Here is a 23,636-nt window from a genome sequence, read left to right as displayed (position 1 = left end):
CCTCAATTCTAATCACGTAGGCTCTGAGTAAACCTCGAACTAGCCCTCAGGTACAAGTAAAAATCACTGACCTGGCCGGGAATCGAACTCGGGGCCTCCGGGTAAGACGCAGGCACGCTACCCCTACACCGCGGGGCCGGCTAACACGTAATAAGATACTTGTATATATACATTTTTAAAAATGCATTTATTCGGAGCGTCGACCTAAGAAGATCTTTTGCCCCTATGGTCAACCTAGCGAAGTCTTCTTTTGTACCTTGCGCCGCGCAGTGCACCGGTGCATGCACCCTGAGAGGCCCTGCTCTAAAGCCATCGATTCCGTGTTCCTCTCATATCTTATCGCAGGAGTATTTATATTATATCCTTACGTGCAAGAAGTGACGTCGCCAGTAGTTCATAATCACCGCCTCGCAATAATTTTGTTGTGTGTGCTCCTGGACTGGCAGATATACGTATTATTCTATGCTGAAACCATTGTTGACACTGCGATTGTAATTTTGTTTGACCTGCAGTTTTTTTTTAAGTGAGTAAGACACTTTGTTTTTTCGATCTTCCGGTAATTTATTTCAGGATGACACAATTGGCACATACACAGTTGTATTGAACCATGAATGATGACGATCCTGTTCAATAATCCTCAAATGTTAAAAGCGCTCCAGTAGGAAGCAGCCACAATAATTTTATTATTACTGACTGTAATGAAGTCTTTCAAGTTGGGTTTCCACAGATCAGTTTGGACGGTAACAGACGTTCAAGATCGTGTAGTAGACCACAGTCGTCTGGCTCCATGGCTAAATGGTTAGCGTGCTGGCCTTTGGTCACAAGAGTCCCGGGTTCAATTCCCGGCAGGGTCGAGAATTTTAACCAGAATTGGTTAATTCCGCTGGCACAGGGGCTGGGTGTATGTGTTGTCTTCATCATAATTTCATCCTCATCATGACGCGCAGGTTGCCTACAGGTGTAAAATCAAAAGATCTGCATCTGGCGAACCGAACTTGCCCTCGGGCACTCCCGGCACTAAAAGCCATACGCCATTCCATTACGTCCTCGACTCGATGTTGTAAGGTAGGCTACTCCCGCCCGTTCAGCGGAGAATGTACCCACTCTGCTTTGCGCGCTGTGACGTCATGTGGCGGATAACTGAGGCCCCGGCAGACTTGCTGTAGGAGTGAGTGAAAAACAAGGTAACTAGTGAGAGTGAGTGTGTGCGCGAGCAACCAGTAAAAAGGAAGCGTACTGAGAAAAGCTGTCATCCATGAGTAAAAATAACAGTAATTGTGCCGTTGCAAATTGCAACAATTATGGCCGTAAGACGAGTGGTGTAATATATCATCGTTTCCCCAAAGATGCAGTGACACAGAGAGAATGGTTATCGCGGTGTAAGCGTGCCGATGAAATCAACGTGAACAATGCACGTATATGCTCAGTTCATTTCCTTTCGGAGGATTACGAGCGTGATTTAAAGAATGAGCTGCTCGGTTTACCGCTAAATAAGAAACTAAAAGCAAACGCAGTTCCATCACAGCATTTACCAAATTGGCATGGAGAAGTACGTACAGCTGAATGTGACACGAATAGCGAAGCAATCGAAGAGGTAAGGAAGCTATAGATATTTCCACATAAGTACTGTTGAACTGATAACCTTGATTTACAGTATTAAAGAATATATTACTCAGTGGCGTATGCTGGGATCAGACGTGGGCTGCCACTAGACTTAGGTTACCCCTTTCGATGGTTGGTTTAGTGAACGTCTAGCCTTCAGCGTTTTGAACTGCAGCCAATAGACAACGGAGAAGCCTGTTGTGTTGTGAAGGCTGCTTCACAAGCTAGTGCCCTGGCCTCTGCTACTGCCAATGCTCAACCCCTGATTAGTGCAGATGGTAGCCTAAGGTTTAGTAAATTAAAGTCCGGGTTTGTGGCTAAATGGATATAATGCTTGCCTTTGGTCCGATGGCCCTGGATCAATTTCCATAATCAACCCCCTCATACTGTTAATTCCCCTGGCTTGGGGACTGGGTGTTTATGACGTCTTCGCCAGTCATTTTATCCTCATCAGGACACCACCAAGCCTATACAGATGTCATGCACCATTATTATTATTCAAATGTTGAATTTTACAGCGGTCGTACCCATCGTTCACTGGTTAATTGGCTTCCTCGGGAGATCAGTGGTAGAGTCCGACCCATGATCACGGGTTCGATTCCAACCAACAAACGAGAACCTGAAAGATTGCATTCCATTTTAGCAGATCTACCTATAAAAAGAAAACTATATTACTCCTATAACAGCAACCCTGTAGTGTCTTCCTAGAAGGATGTAGAAGTAAACGGAAGTGAAATACCAGTTCTCTGTTATCTATATGATTAAGTCAGAAATTATTTATTTATTTATTTATTTATTTATTTATTTATTTATTTATTTATGATGTGAGAAGGTATATACGATGAGTAACGCACGGTTGATAGCAGTGGCGGACTCACGGACCGAAGCCTAGCACACATACCCTCCCCCCTCACTCCCCCGGTCTCCACGGTTCGCTCGTAACCGATATACAGCAGTAAGCCGCGTGGGTGAGTTGATGGAAGAGGGGCGAGAGTCTGGGTTGCAATATCAGAATAAATAATAAAGTATGAGGTGAGGAAGTATATACGATAAGGACCACATGGTTGCTCTCTTGCCGTGGTAATTAGCAGTGGCGATCTAACGGAGCGAAGCCTTGCACACCTCTCTCCTCGGTCCCCGCACCTCTCGGACATCCAGCAGCAAGCCGCTCTAGATGAGTCGAGGGGAGGCGGACGTACCGCCAGGGCTGCAATGTCGGTCTCCGATGCCTTGCTGTCAAAAATACGAGCGACGTTTTTTCTCATTGCTTTCAAATTGTGTACAGGGAGCAATGTGTCAGATGCTTACATTATAATGTGCTTTAAGACTTCCATCGTTCTCATTTGAGGTTTGGACTTCACCGATAGCCTTGGTAGCCCTCAGTATACGCCACTGGGTTGGCCGTACCTTTTGGTTACACTCTGTATTTTACTATATTGCAGATTACTTTTTAGACAAGTAATCAGTTAAATTACAATTAAAGCTAGTCTGAAGGAAGTGTTGATATTTTTTCGCATGGGGTTATAAAGTCTGGAAAGAAAAGGAAATTACCGTGCTTCAGTTTTTGTTCTTTTTTAGCATAAAGACATTAAGTGTTTTGTCATCACTAAGTTAGAATAAACATAACTGATACCTTGGTAGTTGCGAAATGATTTTTCACGCGACGCTTACATAGTTGACCCAACGATGCGATTTTAGAACAACTCCCAAGACCACGCAAATGAAGTTGACGAAGGAAAAATTATATCTACGAGGACTGCATCCCGTATTTGCATGACAGATATTTCGATCCCTATGAAAACCACTCATACTTTGCTAAAGGGTTGTTGTTTGAAGCCCGAGGAACTCTTTATACAAAAGTGTTGCGGAATTTTTACAGCTTGACATAAACTCCCTTGTAGAGGCTACCATAGCAGACTGTGTGGCTCTAATACATCAGCATATTCACAAAACATGATGGTTCTGGTTTATATTTGAAAGTCTGCAATTATTCGAGTCCAGAAATGGATTTTGGAGCTTTCCTCATCCAGTTACGTTACACGTAGCAGCGGTTTCTGGTGTAAAGAGAAGGCTGACTTAATTATTTCTTATGCCTTTAAGACCCTTGGTTTAATTATTTCTTATGCCTTTAAGACCCTTGGTACAAGAATTCAGAACACGGAATGTTAAAAAAGATCCGTGCGATTTTGACTTAATGATTTTCAGCGCCGACCGATTCAGATGTATTTCTTCTAATGGTTTTTGGCATTTCAATGGAAGTGGCTCAAGAGAGACTACGCACAATAATTTGAATTTCCCCCTCCGATGTTTTGGAGAAGAAATACGTGTGTCCTTTATTTGTTGTTTGAAAGCGGACTCTGCGTGTTGGTTTTGATACGTGTAATATTTATTTTGTGAGTGAAGATGCCTCGTTGCACTCTTAGGTGGTCAAAGAAACGAAAGTTTAATGGCAGTATTCATAGGTGGAAGAAAACTGATGTACATAAATACTACCACCGTAAATAGTTTCGTAAATCTACATATTAAAAAAATCATGAAAACTAAAGTCAATTCTATCCGGTCGATTTCCTTCATTCCTTTTTTTTAACTGAAAGGTATTCATGCACAGATTTGTCACCAGGTACTATAAATCACTTAACTTCCGCGTTCCTCAAATTATTTGATTTTTCAATTTTTGTCTCTCTGAAGCAATCATATCATTGGTTCTAATTGAGGTACGGAGTTCGTTTTGGCCTAAGAACACTCAGTTGATCAAGCTCTTTCATTTCGACTCTTTAACTATTCATATTGGTTGATTCTGAGGAAAGTCATGAGTGCACATTCAATTTGACATCTCATTTCTTCAACATTTTTTCTCATTGAAGCAATCATATCTTTCGTTCTTATTGAGGTACGCAGTTCGTTTTGGTCTAAAAACACTCACTGGGTCAAGCGCTTTCTTTTGAGATAATAACGACTTAAATTTGTAGATTCTGAGAAAAGTTATGAGTACATTTGTCTTCATGACGAAGATCTTTGAAGGACTTTTCAACAGTTCGGCGCGTAGTGTTGTTCCAAGGAACGTTTAATTCAATTTCTTTGTGTGATGTAATTTCAATGTTTTGTTGACATAATATTACATTCTATTACCACAGCAGATCATGTGCTTTATATCATTAACTCAAAACCTTGCAAATACATCCGTGAGGATAGTAACGAACAACACCATACTTTGTACATTGCGGGCGGAGCCAGCGGGAAACTGCTAGTAATAATGAAAATGAACATAACCTGAACACTGGTTACATTAGGGTAAGTAAACAGAGTTCCCTCAGTGATTCAGACTTACAGTTCAGTGGATATAGATCATTTTCGGTAAATATTCTTCATGTTATTCTCCAGTATTATTGTCTGTGTAGTAAGTGTAGAAGTTGTTATTTTTGTTTGGAAGAAAACTTGAAATCGCGAAGGGGATGGATGTCTGATTTTCTTCTGTTGCGTGCTAACTGGGGCCCGGATTTATACGTTTATAGGGTTTAACCTATTTTTTCCTCTCTATTTAATTAACCATCAAATGTCTATACCGTATACGATATTTGTTTCACACATCCTGAAGCAGAATATGTGAATGTCGTTGTACCTAAAAATACCTAAATGAGGAGTTTGTCACCTAAAATAACCTATATAGCTGTTTTGCCTTCTTCAAATGAAGAATGTAATTTTCCCATTGAAACTTACCATAAAATTACTTCCACCACTACTCCAGTCGTGCATAGAGTGTGCAGCAAGCAAAAAAAGCGTGGTGAATGGTTTCTGCAATACTTGTCTAACTTTAGGCTAATTGTTGTATAGCGAAACAATGCCTAAATTGAAAAATGGATTGCTACAGATCGATACTGCGGATGATGGAGTGGTCTTCTGTCAGGCATGCTCCAAGCAAGTAAGTTTCCCGTAACTAACCTAAAAACTGCACTGCAATACCTGAGCACGCTTACTGAACTATACTTCCGACATGACGAATATTGTGCTTCAGATTACTTTTTTTCTCCTTGAATGTGAGCAGGAGTAGCACCAATCTGCAGCCTCGCTCATTGCTAGTGTAGCTAGGAGAAATAAGTCCAGCAGTTAGGGTACGCAAACTCTTGTTTCTTCCACCGTTGACAGTCCTGAAGATAACTCTAATTTCGTCTATGCCAGTGTTGGGACGCAAACGTCCCGTAGAACGTGCTAACCAACCCGACCATGAAAACATTCTTAGAAGACATCAATGGCCGCATCCACGAAATGGATTAGAAGTCACCGCATATCCATGTTTAATTTACTTCTTACCCGCGACAGATATGGAAAATCGGGTATAGTGCGCATTGGTATCACCCAAATATCACTATAAAATTTGTCACAAATGGAACATAATAATTGCTTTTACATATATCAAGTGAAAAATCTGTGGCAAATTAAGAAATATTTAATTTTTGGAGAATATTATGTATACGTACTTTACCACTTTACAAGTACATTTGGTGTTGCGCTCACAGTGACACACGTATGTCTTTTGTCTTACACTTTCAACAATTTCGTGTGTGATATCTGTGTTCACTGAAGTTCTTTGCTTTCGTTTCATTCCTTCACTTGTCAATGACATCATTTCATGAATTGTATCGCGGTATGCAATATTTAATAGGCGACAAAATGGTATGGCCAATGTACATAAGAAAAATTCAGTGGACTAGTGATTTATTGGTCCAGGGATCGAGCTACTTTCGTTCGAACAGAAATAAAAATATTTATTGGTCCAGGGATCATGCTATTTTTCTTTTGACCTCCATTTTGCTGTTTGAACTGGCCGCTCTAGTCATATGGACAAAGATAATGAGAATCTACAGACATAGCACTCCCATTCCACGGTCACCTGAAGAAAGTAACAAAAGACGGCACCAGCAGCGAATGGACAAGGATAATGAGAATCCACAGACATAGCACTCGCATTCCACGGTGCTAGCCCTGGATCTGAAGGAAGTAACAAAAGACGGCACCAGCAGCGGAGTACGACATAAACCAGTCCTGTCTACAAGCCTTAAGTATGTTTTCATATTTCTCAAATAACGACGGTATTTCTTAATTTGCCGCAGATTTTTCACTTGATATGTGTAAAAGCAATTATTATGTTCCATTTGTGACAAATTTTATAGTGATGTTTGGGTGATACCAATGCGCATCGTACCCTGGGAAATCTTTAACAGTGTAAGTTATTTGAGGTGAACATCTTAGCTAACTTACCCTGTAGCCTATATGTTGTCAGCCACTTTTCACACTTAAATGCATTTTAAAATATCTGCTGGAAACATGGGCAGAAGAAAATGATCTGCAGACAAACGAATCTAAGACAGTAGTAATGGTCTTCAGAAAAGGAGGAAGAGCTGCAACAAAGGATAAAATTAAATTTCAGAACAGAGACCTAAACGAATTCCTTCAAATACCTTGGAATAATCTTACAAACGACAATCAACTCCTACAGAATGCACATAAAGGAAAGAGCAACAACAACCATCAAAGCGATATATAGAATTAAAGACCTCCAAAAAATTTCTTTAAAAACAACAATAGAGTTATTTCATGCTGCAATAAGGCCAATTGCCACCTATGGCATCGAAATTATTTGGGAAAAGTTATCTGTGGCTGACCTTAGGGCTCTAGAGAAACTAAAAGCCAGATTTCTAAAGCGAGTATTAGGTGTGCCTACGAACACAAAGTCCAGATTAGTGTACGAACTTTGTAAAGAGTCATTCTATATCGAGGATCTAAGAATCAATCTAGTTCTGCCATTCACAAGACAAAGCGCAAAGATAATTGAAGAGAGAAGAATGAATCGAGCTCGAATTCTATGCCACCGACGCCATGCTGGAGCGAAGATGGACAGAAGCGAACTACGAACAGCGACATGTAGTTACAAGGATGGCAGTCCATGGCTTCCACCATAAGCTATGTGCGACTGAGCGATTCCATGAGGTAAACGACGAGTGTGTGTGCACTCTATGTGAGGAAGTGTGTGATCGCTACCACGTACTTAAGTGCAAAAATAGAACAAGATCAATCAACGAATACAGTAAAGACAATTAACTATTAAACTCTTTGCACATTTGTGCGCATTTCACTTACTATTATTATTAAATATCTGCACTTAACAGCCAGGCCCCTTCCAGCTGTAGCAGAGCCATAACTTTTCTACTAATAAAGATATTTGAAACCGGTAAACTGTACTGCGAAGGTTGGCTGGCCTGCTAAACAACTGCACGGTCGTTGCATGTTTTAAACACAACGTGGTGAGCTGTTCTTATTTTGCAGTGAGTGTAATTGAAAATTAACTGTTCTTCATATATGCCACGTAGTAAGAGAATATTTCGCAAACGTAAATTTAACGGTAATCGCTACACAAGGAAACATAATACAGTAAGTAGTGTTATGTCTTCATCCTCCAATTTATTACTATGTGGATAAAACATTTACAGTGCTATCAGTTACTACTGATCTGCATTTAGGGCAGTAAACCAGGTGGCAGATTCTCTATCTGTTGTTTTCCCTAGCCTTTTCTTATATGATTGCAAGCGCTACAATCAATCGAAAGTGCGAACGTGACGCATTTGGCGGGAACTTAGCGTATAAAAATTATCAGTGTTCAAAATTGATTATAACATCACGAAATCTTTTAACCAATATATCGTATTCTCACACAGGTTGAAGCATTTACCTTCCATAACAACATAACAGCTGTGAAGAAAACGCTGCTTCTTGCTGCCTACACAACAGATCTTAAAGGCCACATGAGCTTTGGAGGACCTGTTATAAGCACATTTAAAATACACTGAAGTTAACGGCATCAAATGTGCCACGGTCCCTGAAGAGGTTAACCAGCCGTTCACTTCACCTCCATGTTTCTTCAGTTCAGTCTTGGGAAGCTTCAACTTCTTTCTTGATGTTGAAGATCAACATGTTGACAAAGCTCGATAAGTAATGTCTCCAATTTCACCCTGTCACTGCCCATTTTATCTTAATGCCATATACTCGACTTCATAATCCTTGTCGGTTTTGTCGTCAGATTCTTACAGCTTGGAAACGATTTCCTCATAAAAACCGCATAATTCTCCATATAACTTCTCTAAAGTTGTAAACTTTATTCTTTCTTCATTATTATTTTATTTTTATTTGCGAATTGACCACTGAGGACCACACTACAATTTCATTTTTTCTTTGTCAGTTTCCTCTTCCTCCAGCACTCCTTCATATGGGCGTTATGCTGTTTCTTCTGTTCATCCGTCCAGGCTCTTCCCGTCTTTGCAGTTTTTTCGACTTGAAATCCTTCTAAATTTTGAATGATGGTCCGAAATGTTTTCCTGTCTAACATCTGAACTTCCTGGATGTCGGACTTCTCTAGATATTTACCAACTTCCTTAATCCATGCCATCGTTGTCTTCTTGTTCCACAGGTAGTCGAATAACTTTTTGGTTAGTCTGGTTTTTGTCCATTCTGTACACCAAAATGTCGAGAATAAGAGAAATTTACCAAATTTCATATCACGATTTACTTGAAGAACACAGTATTTACAAAATTACACTGGGAAGTGTTAACAAGATTTTTCCGCCATAATGTCGCTTTCAAAACTTTTACGATTCACTATTGTCTCCCTATAAACAAGATACTAACGGTACCAACCTAACAGTACCAACATGTCCTCTCATCGTGATTTCAGCACCAGCGTCTTGTGCGCATGGATTTAGGTTTACTGCAAGAAACGAAGACTATTTTCAAAACACAATTGATTACTGCTTCAAGAATTTGAAAGGTCATTCATTCATTGTATTACATGTCAAAATAAAAACCCCAAACCTCATGGCACTACAGCCCTTAAAGGGCCTTTGCCTACCAAGCGACCGCTTCTCAGCCCGAAGACCTGCAGATTATGAGGTGTCGTGTGGTCAGCACGACGAATCCTCTCGGCCATTATTCTTGGTTTTCTAGACCGGGGCCGCTATCTCACCGTCAGATAGTTCCTCAATTCTAATCACGTAGGCTGAGTGGACATCGAACCAGCCCTCAGGTCCCGGTAAAATCCCTGACCTGGCCGGGAATCAAACCCGGTTCCTCCGGGTAAGAGGCAGACACGCTACCCAAACACCACGGGGCCGGCTACATGTCAAAAGACAGCAATATTAATAAATGTGGATGGTGTGCTTTACACACTTTTTTTGTGTGGACTATCACTAATGCAGTGTCTAAATTCGTGACTAATCGAAGTTGGGAATTTCTTATGAACACAATAAACGTACATTCAGGTAAGAACTTCGATAACCGGGCGAGTTGGCCGTGCGCGTAGAGGCGTGAGCTTGCATCCGGGAGATAGTAGGTTCGAATCCCACTATCGGCAGCCCTGAAGATGGTTTTCCGTGGTTTCCCATTTTCACACCAGGCAAATGCTGGGGCTGTACCTTAATTAAGGCCACGGCCGCTTTCTTCCAACTCCTAGGCCTTTCCTATCCCATCGTCGCCATAAGACCTATCTGTGTCGGTGCGACGTAAAGCCCATAGCAAAAAAAAAAAAAGAACTTCGATAACTTTTCATTAAAAAACAAACCATTTTTAAGCCCATTTATCTCCCAAAGTTATCGCACTCGAAGGGGCCAAAATTGGATTGACCACATATTTTTATATTCTAAATGCGATTACATAAAAACAACTGTTTATCTGCCTCCATCAGAATGTTTCCTTGTGCCCTGTGTTAGCTGATTCGAACGATGTGCAATACGTGTGGACCACAAATCAAACGTGCAATCTGCGCAGCTTTAGCAGTCCCTTGGCCAGTAACACTATTGTTTAACGCTAGTTTCTGGGAATGGGGAGCACTGCGGGTCGGATCCACTGATTGTTTTAATTTCATATCCATCCATTCATTCTTCGTCCTCACGTGTTGAATTCTGGTCAGTGGATGATTTTTGACTTTGAAATTGCCATTTCATTTCGTCTCATTTCGTACCATTAGGGGCCGATCACCTAGATGTTAGGCCCCTCGAAACAACAAGCATCATCATCATCCCAGTAATATTGTTTCTCACATAGGTAGCTAAGCCATACATCTCGTGATTATTGTGAGCCACTAATTTGAAGCCTGGGATCTTGCCTTGCGTAAGGTCTGAAGCTCTTCTAAAACTGTGGAAGAAGACCAGCCTGGACTCCAACCTCCCCGTTCACCAGGATATTACTCAACCTGCCCCTCCACGACTTAAGTCTAGATCTCCACCCTGGCGCACTGCACTTACACTGGAAGAATCTGGGTTCTCCATCACGAACGCCTGGTTACACCATTGGCAGCAGTCTTCTGTTCCCAATCAACATCTTGTGACTCTACCTCATGTTCAACCTCCCGGATTCCATCCACCCAGACGTCAATGGAGGACTCTAAACAGGATAAGAGTCAATCAAGGAAGATGCGGCTATACTCTTTATAAATGGGGCTGGCAGAAGTCTTCTGGGTGTGATTGTGGAGCTACCTCACAGACCATCCACCACGTAATTGCCGAGTGTCCACAGAGAGCATTTCAAGGTTCTTTGGAGGACATTCATAATGCAACTGAGGAGGCCTTAAAATGGATCAATGGACTTGATTTGGAACTATAGGCTTCTGCTTGTATATATTGTGTATATATTGTATACTTATTTATATAATCTATCTGTGCACATCATACGATAAATAAATAATAAATAATCATCCCAGTACGGTATGTAAATTATTGGCTGGCTGTGGGGATATACAAGGCTGTAATATTTCACCTTTGTTGTTCATAGTTTACATGGATCATCTGCTGAAAGGTATAAAGTGGCAGGGAGAGATTCAGTTAGGTGGAAATGTAGTAAGCAGTTTGGCCTATGCTGATGACTTGGTCTTAATGGCAGACTGTGCCGAAACCCTGCAATCTTGGTGCTTGAAAATAGGTGCAATGAGTATTGTATAAAAATTAGCCTTTCAAAGAATAAATTGATGTCAGTAGGTAAGAAATCCAAGAAAATTGAATGTCAGATAATTTCAAGTATTTAGTATGTTTATTCTCGCAGGAGAGTAGTATAGTAAGCCTCGCAGGAGGGTAGTATAGTAAGCGAGATTGAATCAAGGAGCAGTATAGCTAATGCAGAGAGCTCGCAGTTGCGATCAACAACATTCTGTAAGAAGTCAGGTCCCGGATGAAACTGTCTTTACATAGGTCTGTTTTCAGACCAACTTTGCTTTATGGGAGTGATAACTGGGTGGACTCAGGATATCTCATTTCATAAGTTAGAAGTAACAGACATGAAAGTAGCGAGAATGATTGCTGGTACAAACAGGTGGGAACAGTAGCAGGATGGTACAGTACTCGAAATTAGGAGATAAAGGCTAAGGAATGAACTGGATGGATGAAGCCGTACGCATAAGTCAGCTTCGGTGGTGGGGTCATGTGAGACGAATGGAGGAGGATAGGTTACCTAGGAGAATAATTAACTGTGGAGGGTAAGAGAAGTAGAGGGAGACCTAGACGGCGATGGTTAGATTCGGTTTCTCACGATTTAAATATATGTTGTATAAAACTAAACGAGGCCACAGAACTACTTACAAATAGAGGATTCTAGCAGCGTTTAGTAAATTCACAAAGGCTTGCAGACTGAACGCTCAAAGGCATAACGGCCTATACTGAAGATGTATGTTTAATAATAGACTAATAATACTTTTAACATTCTAATAAGGTATATGCCTTATATATGCTTGTATGACTAACCAAATCAGGACCATACACTGTAGTAAGGGCTGGTCCTCGGCAGGAAGGCGAATGCCGGCCACGGCCGCACCCACCCTACCTCCTCCGAATATCACAGCGCTGCCACAAATCTCTCTGGGGAGATGGGTATGCTTAGCGGCCATTTTGGTTCATACATGCGCATTGGGCCATGTGATCAAACTCTAGTTTCTCCTACGAGCGCTCGCTCCATCACATTGAACGTACTGCTTGAATCACCACGTGCATGGACAGAATAGTGCTCTATTTGTGTATATTTATTACATAATGGTGGGTTGTTCTGCACCTAATTGTAGTAATGTCTCCAGTGCGGGATACAGGTTGTTTAGATTCCCTTCCGAAAATTCTAGGAGAGCAATCTGGCTTCAAAACTGTAGACGTGACAGGTGGAAACCAACATCAAACTCAAGGCTTTGTGAGGTAAGTTATTTCTCATTAAATATCGGGTTAGAAGTACTGAGCCTTTTTAATTATTAATGCTGAGAAGCGTCATTTATTTTTAGCGCTGTAGCTTGCCTCTCTGTTATCGGTAATTTTTTTTTTCAAGTACTGGATGCACAGTATGAGCAATTATCACTTATTATGCTTCGAAATTCTGATAACCGGGCGAGTTGGCCGTGCGGTCAGGGGCGCACGGCTGTGAGCTTGCATTCGGGAGATAGTGGGTTCGAATCCCTCTGTCGGCAGCCCTGAAGATGGTTTTCCGTGGTTTCCCATTTTCACACCAGGCAAATGCTTTTGACTGTACCTTAATTAAGGCCAAGGCCGCTTCCTCCCATCTCCTAGGCCTTTCCTATCCCATCGTCGCCATAAGACCTAACTGTGTCGGTGCGACGTAAAGCCACTAGCAAAAAAGAAATTCTGATACAGCTTTGGTCTAATCAAAAAGGGCAAACTACCGATAATAGCCGCACAGATTTAGAAGAAAGGCTATCTGCATGGGAATAAAATACCAAAATACTAAAACTTGCTCTTAATATGCCTAATTCAGCATAAATGCTGATTAATTGCATACCGTACTTAGAAAGGTCATACTCCTATCCACCCAAGTAAAGATTTGAAATTTTACTTAAGCAATATTCTATTAAAATAATTTTTATATGTACCTTACCACTATGTTATATTAAATATTGTCTCAATAATCATAAGCCCTTGATAGTTTGGATGTGGAGGTAGGTAAGGTGTAAAAGGTTAGAGGATTTAGTTTTGTTAATAAATAGGCCTACACTTAAGATTTTGTGGTACCTGTGTAACATGACTGCAAATTTTAATCAGGGCTAGGAAATAAAAACTGGTACTCCAAATCAGTTACAAAATTGTAGGTACCAGTTCTACAATAATGTCAACAGATATGAGTACCATTTTAGGTCTGTACGTATATTTGCAAAAAGAGACGTTTTTAGCATTTTAAAATGCTTTACTGTAAGGTTCATCTCTAAACGATGGACATCAGTTATTATACAAAGGTCACAGAATGGTATTCTAAGCAGACAAGGGGACACTGTTTCTCCTTGCGTAGTTGTATTCATATATCTAGCAGAAATGTCTGATATGAAAGGCACAATAGGCCTACTACGACTCATGGCATTGTCATACGAACACAGTAGGTCTATTGCAATGTTTCTGCTTAAATATTGAAATTCATAACGCTTTACAACAAAAACATGCATCAGGAGATGGAAAAACCATTGTAAATTGGTTCATGACCTTTCTGTAGTAGCTGATTCAACTGGGGTTCCAGTATTATTTACAAATGAGTCCAAATTAATCTTTCATTGTAGTGGACACACCAATTCATTATAGCAATGATAATAATAATACATTTATTCATAAAGGTGAATTTTCTTTACCAAGTTCAAAGTGAACATGATAATGCAGAGCATTGTAAAAAAAAAAAATACAGAAAGCAATGAATTTCTCTGCGTTCCCTCTTAAAATCAAATATTGGATAGGTCTGTTTATAGTGGAGGTATTGGTGCACTAGTAGGTACAATAACTAGGTGAACATTATATATATTGATTCATGTCGTGTAAATCCACAGATATATAAATTACTATCTTGTATGAGAGATGCTAAGTTGAAATCCAGGGCAAGCTACTTTTAGTTAGGGATCTAGATTCATAATCTTCATATGCAATGTTATCCCTTTTAGGTACACTTTGAAGATAATCAATGGGAACATAAGAGAGCAGATGGTTGGAAAAAACTGAAGCCCAATGCAATTCCTACATTGTTTAATGTCCCAAATCCTCCCAGGAGACATTTATCTGTCAGAAAGTTTCAGTATAAGGTATGTATACTTGTACTAATACTTTGGGTTAGGGGTCGGCAGCTGTGAGCTTGCATCCGGGAGATAGTGGGCTCGAATCCATCCCACTATTAGCAGCCCTGAAGATGGTTTTCCGTGGTTTCCCCATTTTTACACCAGGTAAATGCTGGGGCTGTACCTTAATTAAGGCCTCAGCTGCTTCCTTTCCACTCCTAGCCCTTTCCTATCCCATCGTCTAAGATCTAACTGTGTCGGTGCAACATAAAGCCACTAGCAAAAAATAACTAATACTTTTTTTAGCACAGATGTATTGTTTAAGAAATAATTATCAATATAAATATGTAGTTTTCCTGACTGCCTTAAATGAGCCAGTCTTTGATTATTCTGACAGAAAGAATGCCTAGTGGAAGGAGGATATGTGAGATCACTTTTACTTCAGTTCCATTATTTGCTTCCTTGTTATAATAACATTTATATCCTCTTCCAGAAGACTTCACAAGGGCAAAATAAACATTCAGAGGGGAATGTTGCTGAACACCTTCAGAATGAAGAAGGCTGTTCATCAAATAGTGAGGCCTTTGGACCTTATACTAGTTCTACAATAGCAGAGTCATAGGAAGAAATCAACTCATTAAGAAGTGAATTTCACAAGAAAAATGCATTAATGAAGACATTTCTTAATGATGAACAGATCTCAGCCTTAGAACACACATCTTTGACATGGAGCGGTGAATCCATTGTTAAAGCTTAGGTTCAGTTTAGGTATTCGTGGCTACAATTATTTACGTAGCACAAATTATACTGTTACTTCCTACAGCACACTCACTAAACGAATGAGATTTTTAAGAATAGAGTTTGGCATTTTTAAAGACCTTCTTGAGTCTTTGAAATGTAAAGTGCAAGCTCATCATGTATTAAACAGAGTGAGTACTCTGTCCATCAATGAAATGGAAATAAGTAAGTCAATCGATTTTAATAAGCAAGAGTATTCATTTTATGGAAACATTACTCTTGGTGATACTGAGTCTTTAGGTTACCACTTTTTGTTCTAAACAGAGGTGTAAAAAGTGCTTGGAAACAGGCAATAGCATGTGAAGTAACAAGCCCTTCAACAAAAGGTGTTTTACAAAAACAACTTTTTGAAAGATGTATTCATTTTGCAGAGCTGTGTGGGCTTCATGTTATCTCTTGAGATAAGGGTAGTGGGCTGCTTTTGGTGTAGAGGTGACAAGAAATGAAAGTCAAAAGGAATGTCAAGTTCAGCATTAATAATACTGAAATTTATGTAGTGCCAGATGTTTGCCATTTGCTTGAAAACTTGGAAAAGTACATTTTTAAATACAGGTCTTCATCTCCCTCAGTCACTTGTAGGAAATGAAGGGCTTCCGGTTGGCTTTGTGTCAGGAAAATGTATTGTACAGCTATGGCACTCGGAAATTGGTAAGAATAAGGTATTGAGATTACTTCATCATTTGCAGAGTCGATGTGGAGCCAAGTCATTTTAGTAAAATGAATGTTGTCTCAGCTGTTCACTTCTTTTCAGTAAAGATAGCAGCAGCACTGGAGTTGGCTGTAACATTAAAAATGTTGTCCCCTGAAGCATTAACTACAGCATTTTATTGTCTGTTAATTGCACAGTGGTTTTCAATATGTTCTGCCAAAATTGCAAAGGCAGGTATGACTTGTAAAAACAAAAAAGTAAAATTTCAATTTCTTAGTTGATTTGTAGAGATTTTTCAAAATATTTCAATAAGTAATGGCTGGAAACCTCTGAATACAGGAATGATTATGTCAACATTGTCATTGTGTTCAATTTCAGAGCAACTTCTAAATGAAGGATATAAATTTGTGCTACTGTACAGGTTTACTCAAGATGCTGTTGAGAATATTTTCTCACAAGTTAGGAGAAAAGCTGGTTGTTGTCCCTCTACATTACAGTGCCTCAAAGCATTGAAGCTTATAACAGTTTCCCAATTTATCTCAGATGTAAAGAGATCTCCCTGTTTTAGTGACAGTGATTCATTCTTAATTGACCATATACCAAAAAATATTCCATTTGCACCATTTTCTGCCTCAGTTTCTATACCACCTATGCCCTCTTTCATTGACAGTACTGCATATTCTTCTGCAACTACAGTAATTCATTCTACTTCCTCAGACATCACTTCAACTTCTGCCTTAATCTGCAATCCACTGATGTTACTACACTAATTTCAACTTGTATTGATCAGTATCACACTCCCATTGGCATTGTTGAACCCGTTTCTCCTTCTGTTATTGATCTGCATTATGCCTCCACTGCCTCTGCTACACCTTCTACTTCAGCTGCTGACTTAAACCTGCATCCAACTCCCACTAACATTACTACACCCCTTATTACAGTCACGGTTGATCATTCAATGTTCAGTTCTGCCCCCGAAGTCCAGCAACAGGAGTTCAACATCCAAACACCACAGTTACAATATTTGTCAAAACTAACTTCATATGACAGAAATAATTTGTTTAACATTGGTGGTAGTACAAAAAATGCATTATTGAAAACAAAGATCTGTGGTATATGCAGACTGTTTTTGAACTGTGAATTTTTGACTCGAGCTCTGAAACATGAGTAAATTTTTAAAATTTGGGTGGTCTAAAGAAACCAAGTTGTGAAGTTATGAAATAAATTTGTAACTGTGAGGTCTTCTATAGGAACTATAAGCATTATATTATAATGCAAAATGGTGCAAATCTTGTAATGGAGAAAATTTTGAATGATAAATGTAGCAGTACATGTTTTCCAATGTCCTGTAATTTAAAAGAAAAAAATGTTAGACACTTCTTCAAAATTCAGTCCTATGCTGTTGTGGACTTTAACAAGAATGTACGTAAACAGTGTAAAATGTATGGGACTGCTTCGGAAATGAAGAGAAAATGTAAACAAGGAATGTTATTGTTTTGTAAATATTGTTATAAAAGGAGACAGTAAATTTGTAAAATATTACTTAAATTTCATATCCGACTCATTGGCTGAATGGTTGAGGCCTTCGGTTCAGAGGTTCCCGGGTTCGATTCCCGGCCGGGTCGGGGATTTTAATAGCGTCTGATTAATTCTTCTGGCCCGACGACTGGTGTTTGTGTTTGTCCCAACACTTTCCTCTTCATATTCAGATAACACACTACACTGCCAACCACCACATAAACACGCAATAGTAATTACATCCCTCCGTATAGGGTTGGCATCGGGAAGGGCATCCTGCCGTAAAACAGGGCTAAATCAACACAGTTCGCACCCGCGATCCCACAGATGGTGGAAAAGCTGTGGAAGAAGAAGATTCTTTAAAAAAATGTGCTGCCTGAGCAAGTTAACCAATGTCGCAACGCTTTGAAATTTAATAAGGTGAGTCGTGTTGAGGAATCTGGGGAAAAAAAAAAAAAATTACTGTTAACTTTGCCAAAGTAAGAACATTTCAATATTCTCCACAGCTCGTCACTGGTAACTGATTATGAGTGCAATACTTCAGGTTGAGGGAGAAGATTCACCTGTAGAAATAGTTATTATATTCCTATTTTCTTCCTTTTTTAAATACTGGTAAATAAGGAAAGGGACTACATTTTAGAAGAAAGAAATAAGCTTAAAAAATCCCAGTTGAGTGTGTTCGTCTTCGTACATCACATTTCAGCGTAGCTTTTGTTCGATGAATATTTTTCTTATTATTTCGACAACACTGAATATGGCGCTGAAACAGTTTCACGCAAGTATGGAAAACCGACTGAGATCATATGGTATCGAAATCGTCTATCACAATTTATATATCTTCGACACTGACCGATTACCACGTCAAATTCCAGAATGACAGTAGCCTATATCAACACGACGATGTCCCTCATTTCATTTGACGGTATTATAATAATAATAATAAACCGATTTATTAGTAAGCTATTTTTTTCTGTATTTCTCCAGTGAGAATATAATGCCTAGTTTGTTTGTTAAAAGGCAAATTATCAACGACTTTGCTTTTACAGTCACCGTCTCGAGTAAAAATTACACAATAATGTACGAAATATACTAACATTTATGTTCAGTAACCGTTTGAGTAACACAGGGAATGAGTATGTTTAGCATTATTTTCTGGCTTGGAGAACAGTAAAAAAAATGGATATACAAGGCTGGGGCGGTCAACTGCTTTACCAACGTAGTACAGGAATGAGCCATAATGGCGGGCGAGCATACCTAGTCTTTAGAGAGCCCTATCCTGTCCGGCTACGTAATTGAAAATGTTCACCCACCCACCGTCTCTCTCATGCCAGGGCTGCCTCCTCGTGGCTGCTGGAGTGAATATATCAATAGCGTCGCTGTGGCGGCTACCAGTCGGAGGCGCGCCATTGGCTGTGACGTCACTTGCCTGACGCAATACGGTCACGGCAGCTGGTTTCAACATGCTATGTTCTGCTCACCTCCAGTTCTGCGCGATCTCTGTACCTTTTAAGTGCTGACGTGTTGTAATATCGTGTTTGTAAATATGTATGAGTTTCGCTTACACGTGTTGCTATAATTAATTTGTTCCGAGAGATAGAATGAGTTGTTGTGCAATAGCTACGTGTAAAAACAATTCTCGAAAGACCAGAAATCTGGGAACAGACACGATTTACCACAGGTTCCCAAAGGATCCTGAGACTTCCAAAATGTGGGTGATTAAATGTGAAAGATTGGATCCAGTTAATTGTAAAAATGCATATATATGTAGCGAACATTTTTGTACTTCTGATTATGAAGATGACTTGAGAAATAGTTTATTAGGATTACCTCTAAGGAAAATATTGAAATCAAGTGCTATACCATCTCTGAAACTACCAAGTCATGCGGAACAAAAGGTTAAAAGTAATTCAAATTTGGCTTCGCGACATAACGTAAGGAAGAAACGTTTACCTAGGTTCGAAAAACTGGAAAATGTAAGCCCACGCAGAGAAATAGTAGCCAAAATAATTCTTGATTAAAATAAAATTATTCCCACTGGGTACAGTAAAATTAAGAAAGGTTGAAGGAGTGCTGGATCTATTACAGAACTATGGATGGATGTTCCGGGAATCTCTATTAAAAGAAGCTTTTCTCCTTGTTTGTTCTAGGCCCAGCACGATGTTACACCATCACCGGTGGAGCAAGTAGTCACGAAAATAGAAGTTTCTTCTGGCCTTTTCGAGGATGCTACAACTCTGCAGCAAGATGTGGCACAGGTAAGACTAGAATTCTTCTTCTTCCGGTCCCGTCTCCTCACTGGAGGTATTTAATATAATTGATTAATTGAATTAATTTCTTGCTTCCCGCATAGAGATTTTTTAATTGTAAAAAGTAAGAAAAATATGTTTAATAACTGTATGTAGCTCATCAGTTCATCATGCATTTACGCTCCAGGGGCTTTTAACTTGGGAGCGTGGGTTGGCGACCACGGCTGAGTCCTTGCATTGCTTCCACTTACTTATGCCAGGCTCCTCTCTTTCATCTATCTTATCCGCCCTCTCTTATTGATTTGATCGTTACCAAACTTTAATAGGTCTTTTAAAGCAACTTATTGTTGATCTGTATACTAAGCTTTTATTCCATCTGATATTTGTGAGAAAAGTTGTAAATTTTGTCAAACATTTTCTCATTTCTGGGTGATCATAGCCATAAACAATTGGGCTTATTGTGAAGATCATGAGAATGTCAGGCTAAAATTAAAACTGCTTTTTGCCTGCATGCAGTTGTTGATTTTATATTGATTTACATTTAATTGGGTGGTTGTGTGAGAAGACAGCAGCCTACCGACTGGCAAGAAGATGCACTTGGTCCTGGAATCCCTAGCGACGTTGTCGGGTTGAACATTCTAGGCGTTCCCTGCTGTACGATAAGTGGATGTTTGATGTGTTTCGTCAGCTGTTTAAAACCTTGATTGGACTAGCGCTCGATATATCAACGATATAATAGGGATGTATCACGCAAAACTTGTCCGCTAGGCAGCGTAATGGTAGTACCCGGTATGCGCTTTCCGCTGCTCGATTGTTTTACATGAGACTTATATGGAGTATTCCTACATTTGCGATCATCGAAACGAAACTTTTGCTTTAAATGCATTAAAATGGAGTTACCATAATCTGCTAATGTTTTCAACAAGACGGAAAATGGTATAGGTACAATGACGATTGCGGATTTGGAAGCAGAAGTGAAGAAAAAGGGGGAAAAAATATCCGGAAAAATGCGAGAGTTGATTGAAAGGTACCGGTAGGGAATAAATACAGCAACTCCTTCTTTTAGCGTTTTTGTTAAGATTGAATTCTTAAAGTACAAATAGCATTTTGAAAAATTCCTAATACGGTATTTTTTCTTTTCTTTGTCGGTTATAGGCGTACATAAGGCACGACATTGGTGTGACAGCAGTGCCTGGGGCTACATCCAGTACGACTGAACTTCATTTCCGTGTAGCGCACGAGTTTCAGGATCTTGTTTCGGACCATAAAACAAATACCGGTATAAAAATTTAAAATTTGGAAGTAATGTTCAGGAAGTCTGAAATTGATGGTGCTCCAGTGTCAAATTATAGGTCACTGTGTGATTCAGGGTACCGTACCGCACACGGTGTTATGGCTGTTTTTCTACTTCTTTATCTTCTTGCTCTCGGAGTTATTTCCAAGGTGCCGGTGCCATACCATGACAATATCGAAGGTACAGTGTTCTCCTTAAGTCTTTCGCCTAAAATTATTGAAATAGGTCATGTTAACTTTTCATAATGTACTACCTTATTATAAATGTATTTCTTAATTAGTACTAATTAGCTTAACTTACCAGTTTCAGTAATGACAATCTCCATCTGTAAAATGTTTCGAGCAGACTTTGATATTAGGAGTCATTTTTATTCCATAGGTCCTGCCTACGAATCGCATGCAACCACTTTTTACGGAAAGCATCTTGCTTAGGAAACTGATGGTATGAATACGGTCGACCTTGATTTTGGGACATTGGGGCACAGCAATAGTCAGGCATCACAATTTTCTTGTCGTCTTTGTTGTCGTAACGATGTATTAAATCTTTAACTTCAGCATTTAACTAGGTACCTTCCATTAAAAACACATAAAAACAAATGACGATCGACAAGCGCATACCGGGTACTACACTTGAGACATCTATCGGTAGTGTTTCAGTACATCCCTATTACATAGTATATCTTGTATTTCGTCGTAAGGTTTTCATTAGGTATCGAGGCCTGGAGATTCTTTCATTTCCACACTCTTTGTAGCTCTTGATTTTCTTTGGCCGGTACCTGCATTTTCCCACTCTGATCAGTGTTAATAGAGGATGGTTGCCCAGTTGCACTTCCACTTAAAACAATAATCACCACCACCACTCTTGGGCATTATCTCGGTTTAAAATTATACCGGAGAAAGATCGGCCGGTAAACTAGGAAATCTGCTTGCAACATGACAGCTCGTAGACGACTGGAATATTTAATTAAAAGAGAAAATCACAGCGACGTGGATTATGACCAAAATTATGCAATAAAACTTCCTAGGAAGTAAAAGAACGCGCTACATACTTTGAGGACTACGATGAGACTGATTTTGAAACACATTTTGGGTTATTAGTAAAGCTCGGACACTGTCAGTCTTATCCATGAAATGAAATGTCGTATGGCTTTTAGTGCCGGGATATCCCAGGACGGGTTCGGCTCGCCAGGTGCAGGTCTTTCTATTTGACACCCGTAGGCGACCTGCGCGTCATTATGAGGATGAAATGATGATGAAGACAACACATACACCTAGCCCCAGTGCCTTTGGAATTAACCAGTTAAGGTTAAAATCCCCGACCCGGCCGGGAATCGAACCCGGGACCCTCTGAACCGCTCTGAACCGTTGGCCGTTCAGCCAACGAGTCGGACAGTCTTATCCATGATCGAACATAACCTGGAATTCCCAACGTATAGATAAAATGAATAATTTCGATTATAGCATTTATCTTGTATGGTACAGGATTGGGTATGATTTGTTAACGAAGAATTGTTGTAGCTAATTTCCTGTTGCCCTCATGCCCTGAAAATGAAATAAATGTTCTATATGAAGTTAATGTTATTTGTACAAACATCTTACATTCTTCGCATAATATGTCGTATATGTAATGTTGTTGTTGGAGTCATCAGTCCATAGACTGGTTTAATGCAGCTTTCCATGTCACCCTATCCTGTGCTAACCTTTTCATTTCTACGTAACTATTGCATCGTACATCTGCTCTATCTGCTTGTCATATTCATACCTTGGTCTACCCCTACCGTTCTTGGGCTGATGACCTTAGATGTTAGGCCCCTTTAAACAACAAGCTACCGTTCTTACCGCCTACACTTCGTTCAAAACCAACTGAACAAGTTCTGGTTGTCTTAGGACACGTCCTATCATTCTATCTCTTCTTCTCATCAAATTTAGACAAATCGATCTTCTCTCGCCAATTCTATTCAGTATCTCTTCATTTGTGATTCGATCTATCCATCTCACCTTCAGCATTCGTCTGTAACACCACATTTCAAAAGCTTCTATTTTCTGTGTTTCCGAGCTAGTTATCGTCCACGTTTCACTTCCATACAATGCCACGCTCCAGATGAAAGTCTTCAGAAACATCTCCCTGATTCATATATCAATGTTTGAAATGAGCAAATTTATTTTCTTTAGAAAGAGCTCTTCCTTGCTTGTGCTGGTCTGCATTTTATGTCCTCCTTACTTCTGCCATTATTAGTTATTTTACTAATCAAGTAACAGTATTCACCTAGTTCATTTAAGACTGCCATTTCCTAATCTAATATTGCCTGCATCGCCTGCCTTCGTTCGACTGCACTCCATAACTTTTGTTTTGGACTTATTTATTTTCATCTTGTACTCCTTACCCAAGACTTCGTCCATACTATTCAGCAACTTCTCGATATCTTCTGCAGTCTCAGATAAAATAACAATATCATCGGCAAATCTCAAGGTT

General features: G+C 39.7%; 1 protein-coding gene across 1 annotated transcript in view; it reads left to right on the top strand.

Annotated features, from left to right (window-relative positions):
• Nucleotides 1-23,636, top strand: part of LOC136885332 (uncharacterized) — a 199,202-nt gene that overhangs the window by 122,516 nt on the left and 53,050 nt on the right. Inside the window, exon 2 of the mRNA XM_068230287.1 lies at nucleotides 19,772-19,879. Coding sequence (XP_068086388.1) covers nucleotides 19,772-19,879 — 108 coding nt within the window. The remainder of the gene's footprint in view (nucleotides 1-19,771; nucleotides 19,880-23,636) is intronic.

The sequence above is a fragment of the Anabrus simplex genome, chromosome 14, assembly GCF_040414725.1.
Source record: "Anabrus simplex isolate iqAnaSimp1 chromosome 14, ASM4041472v1, whole genome shotgun sequence".
Taxonomy (NCBI): domain Eukaryota; kingdom Metazoa; phylum Arthropoda; class Insecta; order Orthoptera; family Tettigoniidae; genus Anabrus; species Anabrus simplex.
Note: the sequence above shows the minus strand (reverse complement) of the source record. Positions and strands in the feature narration are given on the sequence as shown.